The sequence below is a fragment of the Triturus cristatus genome, chromosome 9 (assembly GCF_964204655.1).
Source record: "Triturus cristatus chromosome 9, aTriCri1.1, whole genome shotgun sequence".
Taxonomy (NCBI): domain Eukaryota; kingdom Metazoa; phylum Chordata; class Amphibia; order Caudata; family Salamandridae; genus Triturus; species Triturus cristatus.
The window spans coordinates 91,177,447-91,194,542 of record NC_140592.1 but is presented as its reverse complement, the minus strand read 5'-3'; the positions used below and the strand labels follow the sequence as shown (position 1 = coordinate 91,194,542).

The following is a 17,096-nucleotide window of genomic DNA, read 5'->3' as shown; positions in this document are numbered from 1 at the left end:
TTCCCCCTCTATCCTTGTTTTGTTTCCCCTCTTTCCGCCACCACCTCTGTGCTCTAGGGATTGATAGAGGCAGTAGGTTGGGGTGGAAGGTTGGGACTTTCTCTACATTGGAAGTTGGTGTTGCTTGACGTCCCTGCAGAACTTCGACCGGGTAAGATTTTTACAGAACGCGAAGCCCACGTGGTGTGTTCTGCCCGGGCGTCATGGAACAACAACACGTGACGTTGGCGGATCTCGCCAACATGATTGGGAATCTTCAGGCAGAGACCCAGGCGTTGGCATTGCGAGTGAATTCTATACAAAGGGAGAGGCAGGGGGAAGGCCGTGTTAGTGATTCCGCTCCCATAATACAGGTTAATACTCCTCCGTCAATCCCTCTTGCCCCGCCTGAGAGGTTTACTTGCGATTCCTCCAAATTTGCCACGTTCATCAGCCAGTGCCAATTGCATTTCACTTGCAAAGCTCCCTGTTTTCCCACTGATCAGGCTAAGGTAGCCTTTGTGATATCATACTTAGGGGGGTCTGCTGCAAATTGGGCAATTCCGTTAATAGAAAGAGATGACCCTCTTTTACAGAACTATAGGGCTTTCAAAGACGAATTTAGGAAATTATTTGATAAACATACGTATACTCTCACGGCAGATACAGCTTTGCTCTCCTTAAAACAAGGGACCAATGAGATAGCCACCTACATCACTTCCTTTCAGAGGTTAGTTGTTGAGGCAGACTGGCCAGAGGAGAAACGTGGTACACTGTTCTATAGGGGTCTGAGGGATGAGATCAAAGACGCCTTGTCCCACATAGTGGACCTTCCCCGGTCCTGTAAGGACCTCATTGATCTTGTAGTTCAAATAGACCATCGCCTGCAGGAACGTAAGAAGGAGAGAGGAAGGACAGAGGTTCGGGTGGTAACGATAAGGGAGAAAAAACCTGAAATCCCCTCTACAGGAGAGGAAGCAGAGCCGATGCAAATCGGTATTGTGAGAGGACCTTTGACCCCAGACGAGAGACGCCGAAGGCGAGAAAACAGGATATGTTTATATTGTGGCAAGGCGGGACACTTTTTGAGGTCCTGTCCCACCAAGCCTGTGCCAAGCAAGAAGTCGGAAAACTAGGAAGCCCGGAGACCTGTGAGACAAGGACTTCGGGTAATTCTGGACTGAGTGTCTCTTCTTCCGACCCCAAAACGCCTTCTTCTGGTCATTTTTTTGTCCCAGCTGATTTGTTCTTGAAACAAGGACAGGCTACAACTCAAATTATGCTGGATTCAGGGGCTTCGGGGAACTTTATGGATAGGACATGGGCTCAGGAACACCACATTCAACCACAAGACAAAGGGTATGGAGAGACAGTCACCACTATAGATGGGAGTGTGTTAAAGTCAGGACCCATAACACATAAGACTGAATCCATCAAGGTTCTCCTAGAAACCGATCATGTCGAGCAGGTGGAATTCGATCTTATTCAGTCGCCGCAGTTTCCTGTTCTCCTAGGCCTACCCTGGTTAAGGAAACATAATCCCCTCATAGACTGGCATAAGGCCACTTTACAGTTTAGACCAGAGTGCTGCAAAGCACACACCCTAGCCGTCAGTCAAAACCAGGAGATTATGACTACCGAGAAGGAAGAGGTGTTGCCTGAGGTGTATCAAGACTTAAGCACTATTTTTGACCCAAAGGAGGCCACTTCCTTACCGCCTCACAGACCCTTTGATTGTCGTATAGATCTTCAAGCAGGAGCCAAGATACCATTCAGTCGTGTTTATTCCCTGACTGAGAAGGAGAACCTTTATTTACGGGAATATTTAGACAACATGCTTTCATTAGGGTTCATCCGTCCCTCCAAATCCCCTGCCTCTTCGTCTCTGTTCTTTATCCCTAAACGGGAAGGGGGTCTACGCTGTTGCATAGACTATAGGGCCTTAAATAAAATAACCATCAAGAACCGATACCCTCTTCCACTCATCTCCGCCCTCCTAGACAGAGTAAAAGACGCCCGTGTATTTACGAAATTGGACTTACGGGGGGCATATCACTTGGTACGGGTAGTAGAGGGGGATGAGTGGAAGACGGCTTTCTGTACCAAGTATGGACTTTTTGAATACTTGGTAATGCCCTTTGGGCTTTGTAATGCGCCCTCTGCTTTTCAATTCTTTATAAATGAGGTGCTAAAGGACCTGTTGGACGTCTGTGTAATTGCCTATATCGACGATTTGTTGATATATTCACAGTCATTACAAGAACACATACCACATGTAAGACAGGTTTTACAGCGCTTGCAGGACAATCAGCTGTACTGCAAGTTGGAAAAGTGTACGTTTCATGTGCAGTCAGTTCCCTTTTTGGGGTTTATAATCTCTCCCCAGGGGTTGCGAATGGATCCACAAAAGGTGGAGGCCATTTTAAGGTGGCCTGCTCCTCAAAAGGTCAAAGACATCCAACGTTTCATTGGTTTTGCCAATTTTTATCGGCGCTTTATCGATGGCTTTTCAGGATTAGTGGCACCTATCACGCGATTGCTCAGGAAGGGGGTTCCGTTCGTCTGGTCAGCTGAGGCCGATAAAGCGTTTCAAACCCTAAAGGAGGCATTCACCCAAGCCCCAGTACTTCAACACCCAGACCCGAGTTATCCCTTTGTGTTGGAGGCAGATGCGTCTCAAGTCGCGGTAGGTGGGGTACTATCACAAGCGGATAAACACTCAGGAGAATTGCATCCAGTAGCCTTTTTTTCACACAAATTAAACCCCGCAGAAGTGAACTATGCGGTGGGAGACAAAGAATTGTTAGCCATTAAGAAAGCTTTTGAAGAATGGCGACAATACCTGCTGGGAACTAAACATACGGTGACTGTGTATACAGATCATCGTAATTTGCAGTTCTTAAAATCAGCTAAGGCCTTATCCATGAGACAGCTCCGTTGGGCACAGTTCTTTAGTGAGTATGACTTCACTATACAATACCGGGCGGGTAGAAAGAACGGCAAGGCGGATGCCATGTCTCGATTAGGGTTTGAGATACAAGAAGAGCAAGTGGAACCTCCCCTAATCATCCCGCCAGACAAGATCATAGGAGTATTATCTGAGAAGGAATTCCTTTTGGAAGTATTGAGGGAACAACAAAGTACAGAGGGGCAGGAACTGATTAAGACCGCAGAATCTGAGAATAGGGATGGTGTTATGTATGTACAGGGAGGGATAGTCCTTACCACACCAGCCTTACAAGGACAAGCTTTAGAGTGGTGTCATTCCCATCCTTTGGCAGGTCATCCCGGAATTAAGAAGACCATTGACAATGTGCGACGCCGTTTTTGGTGGTCTACCCTGGGAAAGGATACTGAGCAATACGTTAAGACTTGTCATGTATGTGCTCAAAGCAAGGTGTCTCGTCAAAACTCCTCAGGGCTGCTCCAACCATTACCCACTCCTCCTCTCCCTTGGCACACGGTGTCGTTAGACTTCATTGTAGAACTCCCACCTACTTCCAAGGGCCATAACACTCTGTTGGTAGTCGTGGATTTGTTTACGAAAACTGCTCACTTTATCCCCCTAAAGGGATTGCCCTCTGCAGCGGAACTAGCCACTGTTTTTTTACAGCATGTGATTAGGTTACACGGATTCCCCTCTGTGGTAATTTCAGATAGGGGTGCCCAGTTTGTTTCTCGATTTTGGCAACAGCTATGCTCCTTACTACAGATTGATGTGAGACTGTCCTCTAGCCACCATCCACAGACAGACGGGCAGACCGAAAGGGTCAATCAGTGTTTTGAACAGTACGTGCGGAGTCAGTCTTTACACTCACACAGCGATTGGGATAAGATGGTATGGGTGGCGGAGTTCGCATATAATAACAGCCAACATGCATCCACGAAATACACTCTCTTCTTTTGTTCGTATGGTTACCATCCAAAGGCTTTTCTCTCTCCAAGTGTATCATCTTGTAACGCACCCGCAGTTAGTGAGTTCATTCACGAGATCCAACATATACATCAGCTGACACAGACTAACTTAGAACAAGCAAAGGCAGCTTACAAGAAAGGAGCAGATCGACATAGACAGTCAGAACCAGAGTATAAAGAGGGCGATGAGGTATGGTTATCCACCAAATACATTCCATTGAAGGGGTCTTGTAAATTTAAACCTAAGTTCCTTGGACCCTACCCGATATCTAGAGTCATCAATCCTGTGGCAATGGAACTAACACTCCCTGAAACCATCAAGGTACACCCTGTTTTTCATGTATCCCTCCTAAAACCTGTGGAACCCGGTACTCGTCTACCTACTCACCCTACTCCGGTGTTGGTAGACGGAGAAGAAGAATATGAAGTGGAGTCCATTGTTGACTCCCGATGGAGTAGACGCCGCTTACAATATTTGATACACTGGAAGGGGTATGGCATAGAAGATCGCACCTGGGAACCAGCCAGTCAAGTACATGCTCCTCGCTTGATACGTTTGTTCCATAGAAGACATCCTCACAAACCCAAACCCGTGGGGGGTGTGTTGGGGGGGGTGTACTGTCATGATTGCCGGGAACAACGATATGCCGCTGTAAACAAATCACCTGTAGCGTCTAGCTATCGCGCATGCGCGATAGCGGCAGGCCAGTAGAAAAGCCTGACATCCGGAAGGCTCGGGGCTTCGTGTTTTAGTGTTTGCCCCGCAGGCTGTTCCGTGGACTTCCTGTTTCCTGTTTCCTGTTTGTTCCTCTGGGAGTGGGCGCTCCGGCGTCCGTTTCGTGAGAACTGGACTTCCTTGCTTCCCCGTCCTCCTTGCGTGTGGTCGGAAGTACGTTCCTTTATCGGACGTATGTATGAGAGTCTTCTCTCATTTAGCAGAGCTCTGTTTTATACTTTTTGGTACCGCAGTCCACTTTTTGTCCCGTCCCTCCTTACGGATTAGCTGGCCTTGTCTCTTCCGGTTTGGGTCCTGGGTGCACAGGGATGAGAGCGCTCCGCCCACCTTGCCGGATTTTGTCCCGCGGGCCGGCCGGGTGTCTCTGCCCTGTCTCCCTTCAACCCAGATGTGAGCTGTGGACCTACCAGTGATCCCTGAGGTAGGCTTATATCCAGCTCACGCCATTTTCACCCCTCCTTCTTCACGAGCTCTTCTCCTGCTGTCTTGTCCGGAATCAACCTGAAGACATCTCTACAGGAGCCTTGTGAGACTCCCTAACCTGTGAAGACCTCCGGATTCCCCGAGTAAGATAAGTGGGAAAGGGGAATTTTGGGATTCATCAGAATTTCCGTTGGTGAACTAGTCTATGGTTTTCCCTTTTATGTTATAGGGTCGAACTGCATCCACTCCAGTATTGAAGGGGAATTACGACTAGCCTTTGCCTTTTCCTGACCTCTTCCGTTCTCCTGTGCAACCCTATAGAAAGATCTTTACAGTGTGTGAGCGTTGACGGAGAGGAGGGCTGATAGCTAGTGGAGATTGAACAGTACTGATGATCCACAATCTTTGTAGCAGATATGTCTTATGGAAAGTAACATGTCAAAGTCACAAATAGCTGCAGCACTCTGAATATTATGGTCTTTGAATTATTGTGGGCTATATATGAAATTACATAATTAAATAATGCCTTGGCGAACCACAAGGCAGCCCTTTTTAGATTACCTGCATATCGAAAGCAGTTTGCTGGTTAGGGTGGTTCCAAACTGTGGGATGTAATCTAAAGATTGCGAATGAGGGTGCAATTATCTCACTGGGCTCTGTTGCCGGGATGTGGGGTAGTGAAGGGTCTAATCCTTGGCAGAACCATCTGGTGATGGAGCAGCCTGTTGGGTGTGCTGAGTTGAGAAAGGTGGTCCACAACAATTTGAGTTCAACAATAGAAATGGATTGTGATAGCAAATGTAGCAATGTTGTATATCTCTCAGGAACTGGGTACAGCCTAGACAGGGACAGTAAAGCAGGCCTCTCTCACACACAGCGAGTACACTAAGCGCATGAGTACAAGATTGTCTGATGTAAAGTATATGTTTGCAGCATGTTTGGCTATAGATACGCATGCAGTGCATACATGCACCATCTAGTTTTGGGTTTGAATGTGTACAACTTGTTTTTCTTTAAAGTACGTTTTTTCAAGTCACGGAATGTGCTGCTCCACCTATTAGTGGTATGGTGCATGGATATCGGCTCCAGTGTTAGGTTGTTTTTTCTCCACCGTCTTGTACAGATGAGTTGATAGGAGCTCCAGTTTGACGCTGTGTGCTGTTCTTGCCGGGAATTCGGATCTGTTCCTTGTCGGTTTTATTTATACCGGGATCCGCTGTTGGTCCTCCATTGTCCACTCGGCTTAGAAGGGAGAGGCACTGTGTCGTGGGGTCACCTCAGTGGATGCATTGGCGGTGTCCATGTCCTGCCCCTGATGGTTGTCTAGAAAGAGGCAAGGATCTTCTGGGTCATAAAAGTCCTTGGAGGTGCCTTGGTGATTCAGAACCGGGCAGGCTCAAAGAGACCGTACTTGATGTTCATCTGGCACAGGTGGGATCAAAGAGAGAGGAAGGCTTTCAGGCGATCATTGAACTCTCTGGAAAAGTCCACTGCCATGCGTATTTCATGGCCATCATGAGAGAGAGGGCCTTGTGAGCGATCCACAGAAAGTAGTTGACTTGGCACAGAAAACAGGCAATAATAGGCCGGGCGAGCCATGGGGTCCTTATGTGGCGGGCCAATGCGGTAAGCGTGTTGCAATTCTATCAGGGGTTCAAAGTGGACGCCCGTAAGTTTTGGGAGGGTCTCACTAAGGAAGGCTTTGACATTAGAACCCTCTATCGTTTACGGGAATCCAAAGAAGCGAACGTTGTCTCTCCTACTGCGTTCTTCCAGGTCAAACAGTTTGCTGAGGAGGAAAAGAAGCTTCCGATCTCGGTCCGGTACATTGTCCAGATGGCCCTCCACCACTGTCAGTCTCTGATCCAGCCCTTCTACACGAGTCTGGAATCTTGCAATGTCCATCCGTATTGACTGTGTTTCCTCCGTCAGGGCGGATATGTTAGCCTCCATACTGTCCAATTCGACGGCCTACAGCCAATATTTCCTGCAGGATATGTTCCTTGGTGTTGTCTTGTGTGGTGTTAAGTAGGGGTTGGTATGTGACATTCGAAAGGGGGGTAGGCCCCTTCACTGCAGCCATGGCATGTGGCTGTTTAACAGCTTCTGTGAATAGGAGCCATCGTGTGGTTTTTCCCGAGGCTTTGCCAGCCAACATCCGTTCATTTTTGTCCTAGGGCATTTTGTTCCCTGTTAATACGTGTTGGCCTCCTGCACTGGTCTTTGCCTGGGACGATGCCTGCCGTCCTGCTCTCACAGCCTCCAGTCTGCAATCGGCGGCGATGATACACCCCCAGGAGAGTGTGAGGTGTATGGATGGAGGGGTGGGGAGGGGCAGGCATCCTCAGTTTTCCAGTCCAAGAGACTCAAAAGTAGCGCTAGTTCCGCTGTATGGGATGGACAGTGTTTGCTGTGGCTTCGCCCATGCAGTACGGTCGCGGGTCATCTGTTTGACCATTAGTATCTCTAGTTGGGGTATCTCTTGCCGGGGCGGTGGGTGAGCCGCAACAACAGGTGATTGGGCTTGCAGTGCTCACTTCCCCCTCAGATGTCCCTACGTCTGCTGCATTGCCCTCCTTGCAAGCAGGCTGTAGAGGTCGTTCTTCAGGCAGTTATGGCGCCATAGAGCTTCTGGTGCAAAGGTGGAAACTTCCGCCTCAGAGGTTGGAGGAGGTTCGTGAAGCCAAAGAGTGGTGCTGGTTCGGTTATGCCCCGCAACAACACAGGGCAGACCACAGCAAATCCCACTGCGTCATGTTGTAAGCAGGCAGGAGAAGCTGGAGCCGTCAGGCCTGGACACTTGCAAGTTGAAGGGCTATGGGTTACAGGGTAAGATCCCCCTGCAAACCTGTACTCTCCAAAACGTGTGGAGCAAGCGATCTCCAGTTTTCTTTAGGCTGGGTGGGAGAGCGGGAGGGTTAGGTGTGTGATGGCCTTACGATCGCTGCTGCCTGTCTAGATGGTCAATTAGGGGGAGGAGAGTGATGAGCAAGGTTTCGGGACCTCATCGTCCACCATCACCCGCACTCCATCAGCTGCTGCGTCCCCACTCAATGCAGCTGTGCAGCAGGTGGGTGGAAAAGAAATAGTGGGGGTGAGAATATGGAGCCCCCGCCTATTTCTGTTCAGTGCTACTGGTGCATTGGGTGCCAGGCGGGACCCTCCTCCTAATGTTTTCCCGGACCACTGGTGCAGGCTGGAGAAGACAGTGGTGTATAGGAGGGGGGACAAGAGAATGCAGATCTCCCATCTACCTACAACCAATGTCTTCATCTAGCCTGCTTCTGTATAGATAGTGGCCGGTCTGCGGTCACCGCAAGCAACACTGGCAGATGGCGTGAGGGGGCCCGTGAATCCCACAAGACGGGCCGCATCACTGTTGTCCCCTTGGTCGTGGGGCAGCAAGACTCCTGGTCAGGACCCATACACTGGTGCCATAGGTCCTGTACTTGTTGGGGCCACGGTAAAGGTTGGAGCGCCGGCAGCTGTTAACCAAACTCAGAGAGTCGGAAGGAGAAGGGAGGGTCTGGGCGGGACCATTGTGAGAGGGCTGAGGCTTCGTTCCTGCCTCAAGGCCCAGCGGGCATCTGTCCAGCCTCAGATTGTGCGTAGAGAGGCTTTGCCGGCGCAGAAACATCCAGAGCTCCCCGATCTGGTCTCAGGGTGTGGGAGTGAAATAGTAGGGATGGGCTGTGGGGCTCTCGTGCCACCGCCGAAGCTGTTGACTCTGTCCAGGAACCGCCTCTCGAAGGAGCTCCAGCCTTAAGCGGCCATCTTCGTTTGTGGCCAGATCACGGCCCCACACATACTTTCTAAGTCCTTTGTGTCTTCATTAAGACCTGTGCAAAGGTCTTAATTTTCAAATTTCTTCATTTTTCATTTATTGCCCTGAAATGTAATTTTTGTCTTTATTTTCCCATAAGGTAAGAACCCCAATGCGCACTGTGCTTCACAGAAAAATACCTCTACTTCCACTCTGTGAGGACCATCGGCAAAAGAAGATGGCTAGACAAAAAAAACCTGTAATGAGGACATAATTACATTTATTTATTTATTTATGCGTTTTTATACAGCGCATACTTTACCCGAAGGTGCCAGGGCGCTTAACAATAGAACCAGTTGCATTACATAAGGACTTCAGAGTAAATGCATTACATAAAAGATAGAAACGGATAAACTCTAAATTCACATTAGAATGGTAGTAAGTACAAAGTCTACTACAGATACTAGTGTTTAGAGTTACATATACACAAGTTGCAAATTCACTCAAGGGTACATTGACGAACCTAAACCAGTTTGTCCCATGTACCCTTTTCCTCTTTTCACCCCTCCCCGCTGCCTCAGGAAAAAAGAAATTGGAGGGAAACTTATAAACTTACTCTTTCTCAGTGGAGGAAAGTCCGAATAATATGCATTTCCGTAAATCCACTTAACATCTAACAAAGTCACCGTTTGTAATGTTTTAAACATGCAGGGTCCGTGTTCTTGCAGATGCATAACTCTACCTCCAATTTAACGTGTGTTAATAAAAAACGTTCTCTGTGTGGCGCTCTATGGTGTTCTGTGGCATGTTGACTGACGTGATACAACAGTGCGCCCCGGGAATCAAATTAAACAGGGTCTAAATTGTTTGACGCGTGACACAAAAAGTCCCAGATAACAGGCAGATATCGGCCATGCTTCTGTAGGCATGCCCTGTGTCTGAGAGGGCTGCGTGACTGGCAGCTTGTTTTACTTCCTCCTTCTCATGCTGGAGTTGCTGACAGAAGTACAGACAGCAACAGAATGTCGACTGGGTCGCCCCTCAGGTGAGCAACTCCTCTCCCTCGCCCCCAAGCGTGGAGCTAATTTGAGGATAAGCGCACTTTAAGGACATTAAACTAGGCGCTTTGTGTTACCGATTCTTAGTGCAGATAAAGTTCGCGTTTACGAGTTCTGGACACAACATCGGCGCGAGGGTGGAGTTCAGCTCAGAATCACTGGGTATGGACGCCTGACGAGGCGTTCGAGGGCGGTAGACGTGGTGGGTGAGCTGTGTGTTTTGTTAATGGCGATGGTGGATTTAGGGGGAAGAAAGAGAATTGAGCTGACCCCCTTCATGTAGAATCAGGCCAGCGAGGGTCACGTGGCTGCAGATGGGACGGTGTTTGGTGTCACAACTATCAGATTTACGAGTGCCCAGGCAGGATGAAATGTTTGGTGGAGCACTGGACTCTTCAGTTGAAAGTAAGATTGCATGTCAAGTCCATCGAATCACCCTTCTAAGAAATTGGGTTACTGATTGAAGGAAGAGAAACCCTTCTCACGCAGCAAACACTATTAATTCTCAGGGTTAAGTCACAAGCAACTAACTCTAAATTAACCTTTGCTCAGCCCTTGGGTAGCCTGGCACAGAGCAGTCAGGCTTAACTCAGAGGCAATGTGTAAAGTATTTATGAAACACTTCAAACAGTGACACAGTGACAAAACACCACAAAAGCATCCAGCACCAGATTAGACAAATAGGGTAATGTTTAATAAATATAACAAGCCCTAAACAACATATCTAAATCACTAAGACCGCAGATATGAGGGTTTTATGATTTCAATAGAAATAGCACCAAAAAGAACAAAGCGGGTGCTGTGTATATCTGGTTGCGCCGGACCGGGACAAAGTCACAAGTTCAGGCTGACTGCAATGGATTGTGGGCTGGCTACAGGGACCTCGTTAGGCCCGTTGAACAGAATACCTTAAATCCTGGTTTTTCAGAGCATTGCATGGATCAATGTCAACGATGCGTCGTGTCAGTTCTGAGATGCGGCGAGGATGCGGTGCGGATGCGGTGCGAGGGCTTGTGTCATCATCGATTATCCCGTCGACGAGGGCTTGCGATTCATAGTTCGGCGAGGATGCGCAGTGCAGTTGGGGTGATGCATCGGTTCCGAGGAGCTGCGAGGCTCCGATGTAGAGTCTGGCGTCATCTTCGAGGCTGCTGTTGATGAGGAATGTGAGTACCTGCACCGACGATGTGTTGCGTAGCGGCGGTTTCGATGAGGGGACGGGTTACAATGCGGGTTTTTGTGACAGTTCTGAAGCATGCAGCATCGGTTCTGCTCTGGTTTGTGCCGCAGAACAGAGGAGGTGAGTCGGTTCCGCTAGATCCACAGAGGCTGGCAGAGCTCCTCAGGCCCATTTCCAAGGGTCCATGGCTGGGGTGGCACCACTTAGCAGGGTAGTCTCACACATGGCAAAATCCAAGTGCCGGGTCCGAAGTTGTTGGAGCTTTCTGTCTCAGAGGATCTAGTCAGGAGGCAAGTGAACTAGCACTTGGAGTCACGTTGGATTCCCGAGTTCAGCAGTTGTAGGTTCAGGCCTTCTTACTTAGGCAAGAGGGCAGCAGGTCAGTACAGCAGGGCAGCAGTTAGAGCATCAGAGTAGTAGTCTGTTCAGCAGCACAGCAGTCCTTCTTTCTGGCAGAGTATCTACAAGCCTAGAAGTGTACTGAAGAGTTGGTGTCCAATATTTATACCCTGTTCCCCTTCCTCTGGAAGGTGGGAGAAGCTTCTATAAATTCCCTTTGAAGACCTCATGCATCATGCCTTCCCTGCCCTGGCTCCAGACTAACTACAGGGGTACACAGTCCTTTGGGTGTAGGGAGAACACAGCCTCTTCAAGTTTAAGTAGGGCTGTGCCCAGCTCAGCCCTCCCAGCCCGCCATTGATGGCCCATCCACACACACCTAAGCTCTGTATTTTATGTGGCTGTCTAGAAGGAATACACAAAGCTCAGCTGGCAATACATGCAGTCATGCAACCCAGAGACAAGCTCCAGGCACTAAATGGTTAAGGAAAGTAAATGCTTTCTTTCTAAAGGTGGCATTTTTCAAAATTGTAATTTAAAATCCGACTTTACCATGAGAGTGGATTTTTCATTATGATTCTAAAGACATCAAACATGACCTGGGGACCTACTCTCAGTTGGCAATTGCAGCGGATTACATGTAAAAAGGTAACTTAACGTTTACCTAAAGGAGAAGTAGGTCTTGCAGTAGTGAAAAAACGAATTTAAGAGTTTTTCCTTACTAGGACATATAAAACTTAAAAGTACATGTCTCACTTTTTAAATACTCTGCATCCTGCCCTATGGGAAGTCCAGGGCCTACTGTAGCAGTGACTTGCTTGCATTATAAAGAAAGCTTTGGTCCTGATAAAAGGCTCATTTTACCAGGTCGAAATGTCAGTTTAAAAACTGCACACACAGGCTGCAATGGGAGGCCTGAGACAAGTTTAAAGGGGCTACTTATGTGGCTACTTAAGTGCTACAATCGATGCTGCAGGCACACTAGTAACATTTAATTTACAGGCTCTGGGTACATGTAGTATAACTTTACTAGGGACATACACATTAATTAAATGTGCCAATTGGGTGTAAGCCAATTTTACCATGTCTTGAAGAGTGAGCACAAGCTCTTTAGCAGTGGTAAGGTGCACAGAGTCCTAAGTCCAGCAAAAACGAATACACCAAAAACTGGAGGGTAAAGGCAAAATGTTTGGGTGTGACCCTGCAGGGAGTGCTGGGTCAAACAGCCCTGTACAATTCTTATTTAATCTTATAACTAGGTTTACCAAAAAGTTTTTTAAATATTCAATGCTCCTATTGTGGGCTATCATTTAACATCCTAATGCATTCTGGGTATTGTAGTCCACGTTAACCTCAGTTAGTCCAAATTGAAATAATACACCTTAAAACCAGTAGTGTAGCAAGAATGCAACAAGCCCTGGTGCAAGCAAGGAAAATGGCCCTTTTGAATGCTGTTGGGGTAGAAAATACAGCAATTAAAAGATTTCAGTGGACCCCTCAGGTCACCAGTGGCACTGCACCAGCTGCACTAATGGTATCCATGCCCCTGCTGAAACAATGATTTGTAAACGAAGGACCCAGCAGTGGATCATTTAGTTCTTAGTGACATGAAGTCACCCAGTAAGTTTAGCTGTTACCGACCGGTAACTGAAACGTTTACACCACTGCACTGATTTTGAGATCAAAAGGGGAAGCCTGCTGGCGAGTTTTGTTGGACTGCACCAGAAAGTGAGAAGTTAGGCATAATGGAAAAGAAAGTCTGCCTGCTGAGGAGCAAAGGGCAGAGCGAGCAGGTGTTGTCAGTGAGGTATTAAAAACAGATACAGATAAGAACATCTTTGAAATGGTAATTATTAGGGGAAAGGAGCAACCAATTCATGCTGTTTCAAGTTTTGCGAGCACTGTGACTTTCACAGAATGTTTTGCAACTATACAGAGATAACTTAATCAGGAGTCCTGCTACTTTAATGTTTCTCAATTTCCTGTCTCTTCCGGGTTTCATACTCGTGACCGTCCAGTCACTGCTGAGGTTCCCGATGGGAAATGACTCGCTGAAATGCATGCCAGCATTTTAGAACATGAAAGTGGGAGCATTTGGAGAAAAAAAGTTAGCATGTATTTTACCCATTGATTTAAATTGTAGCAGAGGCAGTGGAGAGCAAAAAAAGAAAAGCAATTTTGTCTTCTAAAATCGGGAGTATCCCGCCGGAATCGGTTCTGTTGGCATGTGACTGAGCCTCCCCCATGTACTGTACTGTACTGTAATTGCATTTATATAGCGCCTACTACCCCTGACAAGGCATTGAAGCACTTTTTCGGCGAGCGGCACGATACTCTGAAACCCATAAAGGGTTAGTGGTGAATTAGCATAGTGAAATATGAAAGTAATTTGAGTGGTGGGTATGTTAGTCTATTTGACTTGAGAAGGGTAGGTGGCGGGATAGAAGAGGGAAAAGGTTTGCATTTATATAGCGCTTGCTACCCCTGATGAGGTGTTGAAGCGCATTTTCGGCACGAAGCACACAACTCCGGAACCCATAAAGGATTAGTGGTGCATTAGTATAGTGAAAAATGAAAGTAATTTGCGCGGTGGATATGTTAGTCTGTTATTTGGATTGAAAAGGATAATGGAGGGATAGAAGAGGGAAATGTGTGGCCAACGGAGAGGTTTTGGTCCATAGTTTCAATATGTTTTACCTTAAAAATATTTTCTCTCCTGTGCTTTATAATCTGTGGTTGGATTATGTAGGTCCTGTTTCCAGATTTCAACTTTTGGGAAATATAATGATACTGTGGGTCCAAAGTGTGAATGGAAGCTCCGTCTGGGAACCGTTGTACCTTATGAAAGGGCCACAGTACCCCTGGCACAAACACAGATATTTTCAAATCTTGGCCCATTGGGGGGCTTCCTGCGTGTCACTAGATGGAGAGGCCCCTTAAAGGAATGACCCAAAACCAATGTTTTGCATTACAGAATTTATTTTAAGAAAACAGCATGTGGAATTAAAAATACATTGTAAGAAAAGGAGCCACAATTTGTAAGGCAGTTTAGAAGGTGTCTAACAAAAATAATTGTACAGTCTTTCCTTTTTTTTTTACAGTATCATTTCTGGGTCAGTTGACCTTATGCTATGGTATTACAGCTTCCAGCTCTGGATTTTTAGCCAAACACACTTTGTATGTTGAGCTTTGTTTTAACCTTTTACTTACAATGTTAAAAGCGCATTTATGAGTTCTACTACAGGACCATGGTTAATATATCCAGACTGATTGATGGTACACAAGGTGTGGGATCTCTTGCAGGTCTGAATATATTTAACATTTCAAATGCTGCAGTTATGTTCAGTTATTTTTTTTAAAAGCACCCTGAAATACATGTTGGCCATTGGCAGAACATCCACCCTAAACATCTTCATAGTGTGATCCTTTATCAATATTGAGGTGATTTGGGGGTTGTATGATGCTTCATTTGACCCCTCCTAACCAGCACCTGATCTGATTGACTAGTGTTACTAGCTGCCCGTTAGCAACCGGCTCCAAGCTGATCTGTTTTCTTCCACTAAATCTCAAAACAGTGACAGACTAAGTTCTCCTCTGCTTCTGAGCCCCGCTCCCCCTTGACAATCCTTTGCGCCCACCATGGAGGCTGCCGCCATAGGAAAGGGGGTTTGAAGAACATTGGTTTAGAGGCTTGGTTGTCGCTATCAGACAAATTAGTCAGGACTTTTGGTGTGAGACGACAGGATATGGAGGGGAAGGCACTGTAGGAGATTAAGGTTTGTACGGGTAGCATTTGAAGTGTGATAAATCAGGTAGATCTCACTCACAACACGTTTCAATGTTTAAAACAAACACACCATGTACAGCAGCAACAATTTGATTTGCCCGAACCGATTGCCAACTATCTTAAATGTATCTCGGGAATAAGCACCAATATTTAACACTACAACTGTGCAATCCAGTGGCTCATTAAAATAACTTTGTTAGAGTTGAAACTATCCGGTAGTAGAGGTGTGTGAATAGTGATAGAGGCCAAAAGTTGTTTGGGGCATTGATTTTCGGTAGGGGTGGAAGGGATGGAGAATTTGTGGTTACTGTGTGATTGATTTAAAGATTGCTTGGCGTTAGCTCAGCTCTTGTTTATTTCCTACCAGTGATCAACTCATTTATCCTCACCACCCTTTATTTCTCCGTCCTTTTGTTAATAAGATAATAAGCCCGGATGCTTCGAGTCTATATGGACAGTGTACAACGGGAAAACCTACTGGGAGGTATTACAATAAGGGTAGCCACAGCTTTTTAAATTCATTGTAGCCTCCTCCCCCCTACATTTCCACCACCCAATTACTAAGTCTTTTTGTGGCTGAAATGTTCCGATTCTTTTGTTCCGCTGCATGATCGAACATGGTTCCCCGCATTTCTAGTTAAAAGTTAACACTGATTTGGGAGCTCCTAGTCAATTCAACACAAGAACCCTTCTTGCCTTTGTCTGCCGCTTGGGAAGGGGGGAGCCTGAGCCTAACACCACAAAGCCCATATCATTTGGTAGAGGATTGCCAATAACAGTTTTCATTCCTGCTGGAATTTCTGTCAAGTATCTTTAAACAGTTTAGCAATCCCACCATACATGCTTACTCTCCAGGAAGCTGCAGCCTCTAATCATATAACGTCAGCCTCTGGGTGGAACTGATGTATCTTAGTCAAGTACATGTAGCCATCATAAATGAGTTGGTGGTGCGAGTCCATCCCCTTCATGCTTTTGATGTTTTACACTAATTTCTTGCCAGAGTAATCTCCATGTGGCCTCCCTGATTTACATCACTAGAACATGTGACCATTGTTCTATGTGGGGGCATTGGAGTATAGAGGTTGCATCAATTAAAATGTCATAGATTTTTATATAATGCCTTTTGAGCCTGCTGTGGAAGCCATGAATTTCTAGACGGGTATGTGATCCCTGGTACCTACAGGTTTCAATGTGAGGTGCATTACCCAATGCCTTAGTTAATATCATGGAATATTTCTGCCTCTTCAATATTGAAATTAATTGTACAAGTTTTGAATGATTTAATTTGGGTATTCTTAAACATATCCATGATCATGGTATATCCCATCTTCTATTGCCAACCCTCTGATGTACCCGATGCTGGAGAGAAGGCTGGGTTCATGTTAATAGGTATGTATTGGAGGGCAAAGTGGTAGGATCATGGGGGACCTAAAGGACATGTTAAAGGGGTGTTTTAAAATGCAAAGTAGACCTCCTTTCAGTGCTTGCTCATGTTTGGCAAATTTTATCCTAGCAAGACCACTCTGCTATTATCTGTGGTTGATCTGCTTTGTTGCAGACATGGAGGTTGGGGCAGTCTATGCCACCTACTCTCAAGGCCTTTTAAGGATCTTTTGTGCCAGTTGTGGGCGTGAGCCCTGCCACATGAAGGGGGTCAGATGCTGATTGGTCTCTTGAACAAAATTAGGATCGACTATTACTGGAAGTGCCTGAAACAGACCGAGTAGGTCTCAGCCGGACATCCAGTTTGATAGGATTGATTTGCCCTAGCCGAGAGATGATTTTCTCAGGTCACTGCATAGCAGTATTGAAATCTTTTGTGTAGTTTGTTCCAAATAAGTTGTGATATTGACGCGTAGATATTTAATTAACTTAGCCACCCAGCCAAAGACCATCTTTTTGTAGGGCTGATGGAT

At 46.6% G+C, this 17,096-nt stretch overlaps 1 protein-coding gene across 1 annotated transcript in view; it reads left to right on the top strand.

Moving 5' to 3' along the window:
• The first annotated feature begins 9,758 nt into the window (after positions 1-9,758).
• Positions 9,759-17,096, top strand: part of LOC146797464 (protein SSUH2 homolog) — a 138,519-nt gene continuing 131,181 nt past the window's right edge. Inside the window, exon 1 of the mRNA XM_085624490.1 lies at positions 9,759-9,861. Within this exon, the coding sequence (XP_085480616.1) occupies positions 9,839-9,861 (23 nt within the window). The 5' untranslated portion in view covers positions 9,759-9,838. The remainder of the gene's footprint in view (positions 9,862-17,096) is intronic.